Below are 9,151 nucleotides of genomic sequence, written 5' to 3' on the forward strand. Positions count from 1 at the left end.
TTATGTAGCTTTTAGCTATACACATGGACTCTTAAAGAATTATATTGATCCCTTTAATCTTTGGTTATATTTTCCTTTTGGGTGTTTAAGACCACACAGTTGGCCCAGATAAACCAATTTATTTTTACTCTTAAGGTCATTTGAGGATCTGTTCCTCAGGGGTCACATGGCTTGTGAGGAGATCCATCTCCATTCTTTTACCAGTTACATCTATGTGAAGATAAGTCAAAGGTCCTACTCAGCCATGGCTGGCTTCACCTGGAAGTATGGAGGAAACATTTCCTCTAGTTGACCCACCTGTTTGTAGACTGGACACTGGTTCAAATCCATTTGGTGGGTTCTCCATGGCCTGCTTGATCAGGAGGACAGGTGATGCACCACCGTTATAGGACATTTTGAGAGATGCTCATAGTTCCTCTGGAACTAGTCAACCTAGGAGGGCAAGGAGAAAAAAACTGCCCTTTATGTCCCTCTGACCAAATTATTATAGGCCTCAAAGTATGTCTGCTAAACATCCAAGAAGGTTAGTTCCACCAGTCTGGTATTTTAATTACTGTGTGTCATGTAGATAAATCTTGGGCAAAGACCAATTGTTCTCAGATAAACCTTACCTAGACATATATTTCTGGTATGTATAATTTGTCAGTAGGTTGTTGGAGTAATATGGTTCCCTCTGGTTTTTAAAACTAGCTAGGCATTATTTATCGCTTACATTGTTTCACCCCTCCGTCATGGTTTCCCCATTTTCCCCCTTTCTCCCTTAATAATATCCTTCTCCTACGGTCCTACCTCTCTTGAGCTCCTTCTTTCACTTTATCCCCTAGGGTATACAAGGAACCAAGTGACCCCTTTTAAGATGTCCTTCTCCCCACAGAGGAGGACATGAGCAACTCCTACTTCATGGTGGCTGTAGTGAGGCGGGACAGCTCCTATGCCTTCACTCTGGATGAGCTCCGTGGCAAGCATTCCTGCCACCCAGGCTTCGGCAGCCCTGCGGGCTGGGATGTGCCTGTGGGCACCCTCATCCAGAGGGGCTTCATCCGGCCCAAGGACTGTGACGTCCTCACAGGTAGCACCAGGGACATAGACCCTGAAGCTCTTTGGGGTTTGGCTCTGAGGGTCAGGGGCCTTGCAAGACAACCCCAACCAGTTCCCTGTTCTTGATATGACCCAGGCTCTGGGAAGGCTGGAAGATGTGGGTCCCATAGTTGCAGGGTGTCTCTGGGGGAATCCATGCAGGGAGCCAGGGTGTCCAGTCACTCAGAATGGAATCTACAGCCCCAGGCATCTGAAGACCTTGGAAAGTGACCAGGCACTCACTTTGTGCCCAAGTATCTAAGTGCTAGGATGGGGTCAGAAGAAGAAACATTTGCCAACTTCCCACCACATGCATGTGTGAAGCTCATCCCATTTCTCACAGTCCAAAACCAGCAAGGTCCTTGGGCCAACTGACACACATCTCTATTCTGACTAAAAATCAGAGAAAATAAATAGTTTTCTCACCAAGAAGCACGTGGAGGGCACTAGGGGTGGCAGCAGTTGCTCTGGTAGCTCAATAGCTCATGAGATAGTGAGTTCCCTGTCCTTGAGGGAGTTCAAGCCAAGGCTGGTGGGCAGATTGAGGGATGGAGATGCAGCCTGCCCATGTCCTCCCTAGCTGTCTTTCTCCTGTGGCCCCTCATCATGCCCTTTTCCTTCTGCCCCAGCGGTGAGCGAGTTCTTCAATGCCAGCTGTGTACCTGTAAACAACCCCCAAAACTACCCTTCCTCTCTGTGCACGCTCTGTGTGGGAGATGAGCTGGGCCGCAACAAGTGTGTGGGAAGCAGCCAGGAGAGGTACTACGGCTACAGCGGAGCCTTCAGGTAATTGGTGGCAGTCATGAGGCAGGGGTGTCTTCTGGCCTGGCATAGCAGCAGTACCCTCCTTCTTACATCTGCCCCGCCCTCTTGTGTGACAGGTGCCTGGTGGAGAAGGCAGGGGACGTGGCCTTCGTCAAACACACGACTGTCTTTGAGAACACCAATGGTATATGGAGGGGCTTGGGCCAGAACAGGGAAAGGTGGGAGGGCTGTTCGCTGTCCCCAGAACAATCCAGGCACCAGGGATTGTTGGGTTTGGAGGCTGAGCAGCAGTCATGAGAGATAGTTTAGAAGGCTGTGCCCCCAGGAGTTCAGGGGCCCTAAGAGCCACAAGATAAGAGCAGACCTCAGGCCACACATTCAGGACACATGGTCTCCACTAGCCTGAAATTCAAGTCCATATTCCACATAGTGGCTGCATCTTGGTCAATTTGGAGATCCTTCTGAGGTATTCATCAGTGATGGGGCTTATAGGTCGGGGTTGCGAGGCCTCTCCACACAGTTCTCAGTTCACTGCAGCATCTGATCACTGGTCATGAGCAGATCAATGCCCTGTGCAGGGAAGTCACTGTGCAGCTCCCACATCACACCAAAAAAGGCCCACTGCAGGTTCATCATGCAAGCATTTTGTTCTCTCAGTCACCTTCCCAGTCTCCATCTGGGAAGAAAAGCCCAGACAGTCAGCCCTAGACCCCAAAATCTGAGATCTTGTCGAAGTGCAGGGTCTCTTAGTCGCATCACTCCCCACTCAGGTGCGAAAGCTGTCTGTGTTAAAGGCTGGAGTCTGTGACCACAGCCTTTAGTGATTGCACTTTCTTCCTACACTACTGTACCCCAGGCTTTGAAACTCCAAAAACCAAGCTCAGTCATGTTCACCCTATCATAACTCTATTCCCAGAGACACAGCGCAGAAGGGCACAGTTGTGGCTCAAAAAAACAAGACATGCAGAGGTAGAGGGACTCTACATAAACAGAGCTGGAGAGAACTGTAGTCCTGGTCCCCTGCCCAACCTCCCACCCAGAGCACCAGGGCCCATCCTCCAGGGGAGGGAGCTTGGCTCCCAGAATCAGCCCTCCAGTCCCACCTGGTTCCAGACCCAGCAGTGTACTGGAGAGGCTGTGGGAGACTGAGCTGTATGAAGAACCTGCCTCCCAGGGCATTCATTTCCCTCTTATCTTTAGCCCTACTTGGAATCCACCTCATGTTCCTTCTGGAAAGGGGAGGAGGATGGATGCTAAGTGGACATCTAAAGGCAAAAACAATGCGATTCCCAAGAAACTCTGAGACCCACCACCTGCTTCAGCATCATGGGTGCTAGTTTGGACCATGTCTTATGCCCACAGGTGGGGCTATACCCTCTCCAGTCTGAGAACACTTTTTAGCGGTCACCCCATGCCCAGGACAAAGTGTACAGACCACAGATAGGATTTCTTGCTGGGGAAGAGAAGTGTGGTAATCCCAGCACTCTGGAGGCTGACACAGGAGGATCATGAATTCGAGGCCAACCTGGGTTATGTTGCAAGACTCTGTCTCCAAACGAACAAACAAACAAATGAATGAACAAAAGAACCCTAGTTTCCTCATCTGTAAAATGGAGGTGATAATCCCCACCCCACCTGTGTTATATCACTCCTAGAACAGAGCAGAACATTAAAACAGCTGCCCAAGGAGGTATTGACTCCTCCTCCAATAAGGGGTCCCTTGGATCTCACATTTCTCTTCACCCCTTTCTGTCCCCTCAGGCCACAATCCTGAGCCCTGGGCTGCCCAGCTCCGGTGGCAGGACTATGAGCTCCTGTGTCCCAATGGGGCACGGGCTGAAGTGGGCCAGTTTGAAGCCTGCAACCTGGCACAGATGCCATCCCATGCTGTCATGGTCCGTCCAGATACCAACATCTTCACTGTGTATGGACTGCTGGACAAGGCCCAGGTGAGCAGGACAGTGACCTCAGGAGGGGTGGATAGAGTGGTGAGCCAGGATGCTTCTGCCTATCTGGAGCAGACCAGGGGGCAGAACAGCAGACTGAGGGGCAATTCAGTGATTTTTCACTCCAGCCTTGACATCTGTCTAGCAGCTATTCCCGCTGTCTCCTGCATCATTAATTTTCCTTCTCAAATGGACTCTTCTCACCAAAGTACAAACACATTGTTTTCTACCATCTACAAAAAAAAAAAAATCTAGCCCTCTTGGCCTAACATCTTCACTGCTTGCTGCTGTTACTGTTCTGTGATACTGGAGTTCAGAGTTTCATGCAAGCTAGGTGGGCGGTCCCTCACTCCTTTTGAGAGCAAAACCCCTCCCAGAGTCTATTTCTACTCTAGCATCATCAGTTCCTCTTGCTGGTCCCTCTTAAGGGTGGAGCTATTCCAGACAGTCCTTACCAGGTCTCTAAAACTGCTCTTGTCAAAGGCACAGTGACCCATGTTGTAGAATCCAGGGACCACTCGTTATACCTCTCAGCAGCACTGGCCACCACTCCTTCCTCCTAATTTGCCTTTACTTTGATTTCAGTCCCATTCTTTAATGATGTATCTGGACATCGTTAACCTGTCCACTTGACATTTCCATTTGTTTGCAAGAGGCATCTCAACTGACCAAGTTTGAACCATCTCCCCCTCCCCTGGTCCCATGTCAGTTAATTACAAATGGCAGCCACTCTGTTTCCCCAAGAGTCCTCTCTGACTAATGTGCATCATCAAATCCATCAGTAAGTCCCATTGGCTTCCAAAATACATGTGGAATTTGAACCCAGACTATCTGATGAGCCCTTGTTCCCAGCCCCTCTTCCCCCTCCACTGATTAGGCTGGAATTTCCCTCCTTCAGCCACCAGCACCATAGAATTGTAGAGCTACTGGCTCTCCAGGACTGTTCCTAAACTTTGAAATTACGTGTATGCTTCTCATCTTCTCATCTGGGTTCCCCTGTCCCAGGAGCAATCCTTCAAGCCCTGGGCTTCCCCAGAGCTCCCCAGAACCCTCTCAAGTCATGCTGGGAAGAATACCATGTAGGTGTACATTTTTCCAAGAAGGCTAATAGCATCAAGAGAATTTACAAGCCCCCTCCAAAAAGACTCAGCAGTCATGGCCATTTTGTCCTTGCCCCTTTACCACTGCTTAAGAGTGGTCAGACATTATGCATGTTCTCTAGACACCCTCTGCTCAGTTATCTGTATCCCAGTCTCTAGATGCCCTCTGCTCAGTTATCTGTACCCCAGGCTCTAGATGCCCCCTGTTCCATTATCTGTATCCAAGGCTGGCCTCAAACTCTCAATTCTTCTGCCTCAGCTTCCCAAGAGCTGGGATTACAAGCATACATAACTTCTTACGGCCATGCCTAACTTCTCATTCTTTCTTTTTCCTAGCTCTTTGGGGCATATTCAACACAAGGATTCCCAGCAGGGAAGCAAGTACAGCTGTATCCAGGGAAACTTGGAGGGGCTTAGTGATGCCTTCTTCAGCTCACCTACTACTTTCTTCTTCCTGGTGACAGAACAAAAGACTCTCTCTGTGGTTGCTTTGTCTTGTTGGAAAGGATGCCCATAAGAGAGCATTGTTTACAAAGTTGATAAGTGCTGAGCAGGCCTAGTTCAGCTTGTAGTAACTGCATCTGCAGCGTCTCTGACTTCTGAATCCTTCTTTCTGTAAATCTCACACTTTGGTTCTGCATTCAAGAACTGCTCTGAGGTGACATTTCTGGCTAGCTTTGGGTGGTGCCTCTGTACATATCTTTCCCCAAACCCATTGTGTGACAAAGGGCCATCAGTGGTTAAGTGGGTGACTTCAAATGAAAGTCTTCGTACCCTGAAATACTTGCTCCTTTGGTCCCCTGTGACTGACTGTAAGCCCAGATGTAATCAGCTGCATTTGGGGCTTCCAGGACCTCTTTGGAGATGATCACAACAAGAATGGGTTCCAAATGTTCGACTCCTCCAAATACCACAGCCAAGACCTGCTTTTCAAAGATGCTACAATTCGGGCAGTGCCTGTTGGGGAGAAAACCACATACCTAGACTGGCTGGGGCCTGACTACGTGGCAGCTCTGGAGGGACTGTTGTCTCAGCAGTGCTCAGGTACACAGAGAGCATCCAGCCTGCTGGGCAGTTGGCTGTGATACCCCCTGCTATTTCCCCCTGGCATCATTCAAATGTTTTTGACCCAAAGCCTTGGGAAAGTTGGAGGGTAGTCGAGCCTGGGTGGGTCAGAGCCTAGGCCCCTACTTGACATACTGTTAAGGTGAAGTGTTCTGGGAAGGTCCAGACAGGGAAGCTACCGATCATTTAGGCAGGAACACTGACCCTGTCACCCAAATAGACCAGGATAATGAACATAAATACTGAAACTGATAGTCCACCGAGGATTTGAGGTAACGACATAAATATTCATGTGGTGTAATCTGGAAAGGAATGAATATGTAAAGAAACCGGGGAAGACTGTCAAGGGGGAGAAGAGGAGGCTGGAGCTAGCGAGCGCACAGAAATAGCCCTGCCTGCAGTCCTGTGCTTGAGCACCAAGCCGGCCACCCACGGGCCTGGTGCTGTCAGCCTTAACTACCTGCCTTCCCCCGCAGCCGCCGTGGTGCCCCGGGTGCCCCTGCTGCTACTGCTCCTGCTGGCCCTGGCTGCGGGCCTCCTCCCGCGGGCCCTTTGAGCGGCGGCTGCAGGCTGGAGCCCTCGGAATGGAACCCTGCGGAGTACCACAGATGAAGCCGGGCCCTTAGGAGATGGGCTAACGCTGCTGAGGGCGCGGGACGGGAGAGGATCTGCGAGGACCACGCGTCCAGCCCCCAGGATGTGTGATTCTAACCCAAAGAAAAGTTTCTGGAATCAAGATGATTGTTAAAGCCAAGTCACCCCACCTGCCTGCGCCCTGGGTACCTGAGGCGGCTGGCACTCGGCCCAGTCACATCGCCCACACTGGCGGCGCTGCCAGGGAACCTGTGCCTCCCACCTGGAGCCTCTAGGCTAGCTGGAGAAAGAGGCCGGTTGCCAGAGCAACCATAAAGCGGCTTCCCACACCGGCCTCTGTGCAGGCTTCCTGGGGAGGTGCTCAGGCAGGCGTCCACTGCCTCCCCAGAGGGCCTCAGCCACACGCTCTCTCCCACCTCTGCTGAGGACGCTCATCCAAAGCTCAGGCCCAAGCCCTCAGAGGCGATAGGGCTGTTGAGCACCGCAGCCTTTGTCCTTGTCTTCTGTGGCTCCAAGGCCCCCCAACCCACTGAACAGCAGATTCTGCCAGGCATGGACTGTACAGATAAAATCCTCCAGAAACCCTCAAAGGAGGGAAACGCATCTCAGTAGGAATGTTAGTGATGCCGGGTGTGGACGATCCTGCCTAACAGCCCTGTTTGAAGGATGTGTCCTGCCTTGCCTGAATTTCACTCTACAGTGAGTGGCTCAGCTGGAATTCACTTTCCTTTCCTCCTTTGGGTTCTGTCTCAACATTATCTTCTTTCCAGCCTCACAAGTCCCCACCCCCACCCCCCAAACCTACTCCCTGACACCTGTCAGTCTGAAGGAGCAGGAGGTAGTTGCCTAGGATCAGAGCAGCAAGAGGCCCACTGATGAGCTGGGCCTGAGGACATGCCACAGGCCCAGGGTATTGGGAGAAGTCCTATCTTCCTCCCTGACCCCTGCACCTACTGGCCCTAAGGACTAGACCAGTGGAAGGGTCACTGCTTCCTGCCCCCTGTCAGAGTCCACAGAAAGCCTGGGGAATACCCTCTCCACCCCATTTTGCCACTGTTCTCTGAAGAGCCAGAAAGTTTCCAAAACTGCCAGCTCTTACTCCAAATTTTGTTCCTCTGAAAATAATAAAGAAAAAGAAAGAGAAGAAATAGGAGCAAGCAGCCCGTCAGCAGACTGGGGGCCGCGTGGGCCTGGAGCTATTTGTGTCCTGATGTGTGGGGGACTTGGAATTCTGATGACAGGCCAGTTTCCAGTGGCTCGCCCCCACCAGTGGGCACCCAGGGAGGCCCTGGTGGCAGTTGCCCCACCAGAGCATGTCATACTGAGGACTCTTGGTCACCATGCTGGGGTAGCCTTCATACCACTGCCTGGGTGACAAGTTCTGTCTGCACCCTCTTCACAGGCAGAATCATTGATTCTTCTCTGACCTGGTGATTGATTTTTAAAGGGAGATTCGTGCAGTGAGACGTGTATTTCTATAGGGCTACCCTGGGCTCATGTGTTACCCAGAGAGTGACATCTATGCTGTGTGCCTTTTGGGTGTGACTTTTATGAGTGCTGTGTAAGTGACGTCTGATTGTCAGGGGCCACCTCTGTGTAAGTGCTAATGAAAGATTGCTGGCTTATTTCTAAATAAAGTCAAACAGCCCTACACTGCAGAGGCTTAGTTTTCTGATAAAAACTTTCTGCTGCTGATTCAACTTGTTTTCTTTGTTGCCCCAAAACTTACCTGCCTCAGGCCCCACCTAACCCAAGATGGCACATTCCACTCAGAGCCCTGTTGTCTGAGAACCAGAGTCAGGGACCTCTCTGGGCTCTGGCCAGCGAGGCCCCCGCTTACTTCTCCATCTGGGCTGGTTCTCTTGCCCCCGCAGTGCCTCAGTCCTCCCCATCGCTGGCTCATCCCAGCTGCCTCCACCCCCTCAGCCTCTTGGGTGTCTGCTTCTCTGGGGACTAGATGCAGAGGAGGATGCGATCATCTCTGCTGTCCCCTGCCCTGTGTCTCCAAAATAAGCTGCCCACACCTTTTCTTTTGCCATCTCACTGTTAACTCATTGGTGGGAGAAAAACAAAGGGAAGAAAGCCACAGTTCTCGAAGTGGGCATCTCTGGCCTGGACTGAAGCACAGATAGGCCTTTGTGTTCCCCTCCCTGGTGGTTGCTGCCCTTTACCATGTTCCCCTCAGCAGGAGGATCTGGAGTTTGAGGCCAGGCCATGTATCCATTTCCATCTTAGCTGAGTGTGGTGACACATATCTGTAATCCTGCTCAGCACTTGAGCACTTGAGAGTCAGAGCCAGGAAGATCACTCCAAGCATCGTACATCAGGGGCCCTTTAACCTAGGGCAGTCACATCACCTCCAAGGCTTGTTAAAACAAGCTGCTGGGCCCTCCTTAAGTTTCTGTTCCACAGGCCTGGGGTGGGGACTAGGAATTTGTATTTCTGGCAAACCCCCAGGTGATGCTGATGCTGTGGGTCAGACTTCCTCACTCTAAAGAAAACTGTTAGAAGCAATATAAGCTTACACTCCTTGAGACCATTAGCAAGTGTCTGTCCCAGTGAGGCCCAGACAGGAGGATGAGTAGTCAAAGGCTCTAGTGGAGG

The 9,151-nt window shown here is 51.2% G+C and overlaps 1 protein-coding gene across 2 annotated transcripts in view; it reads left to right on the forward strand.

Annotated features, from left to right (window-relative positions):
• The window catches only part of Meltf (melanotransferrin), a 28,371-nt gene extending 20,171 nt beyond the window's left edge, over nucleotides 1–8,200 (forward strand). For both annotated transcript variants that reach the window (XM_017799482.2, XM_029566177.1), the window contains 6 exons: nucleotides 875–1,069; nucleotides 1,707–1,863; nucleotides 1,959–2,026; nucleotides 3,604–3,791; nucleotides 5,740–5,932; nucleotides 6,430–8,200. In XM_017799482.2, the coding sequence (XP_017654971.1) occupies nucleotides 875–1,069; nucleotides 1,707–1,863; nucleotides 1,959–2,026; nucleotides 3,604–3,791; nucleotides 5,740–5,932; nucleotides 6,430–6,509 (881 nt within the window). In that variant the 3' untranslated portion in view covers nucleotides 6,510–8,200. The remainder of the gene's footprint in view (nucleotides 1–874; nucleotides 1,070–1,706; nucleotides 1,864–1,958; nucleotides 2,027–3,603; nucleotides 3,792–5,739; nucleotides 5,933–6,429) is intronic.
• The last annotated feature ends 951 nt before the right edge of the window (nucleotides 8,201–9,151 follow it).

This window comes from Nannospalax galili, unplaced genomic scaffold, assembly GCF_000622305.1.
Source record: "Nannospalax galili isolate Female #2095 unplaced genomic scaffold, S.galili_v1.0 scaffold598, whole genome shotgun sequence".
Lineage (NCBI taxonomy): Eukaryota > Metazoa > Chordata > Mammalia > Rodentia > Spalacidae > Nannospalax > Nannospalax galili.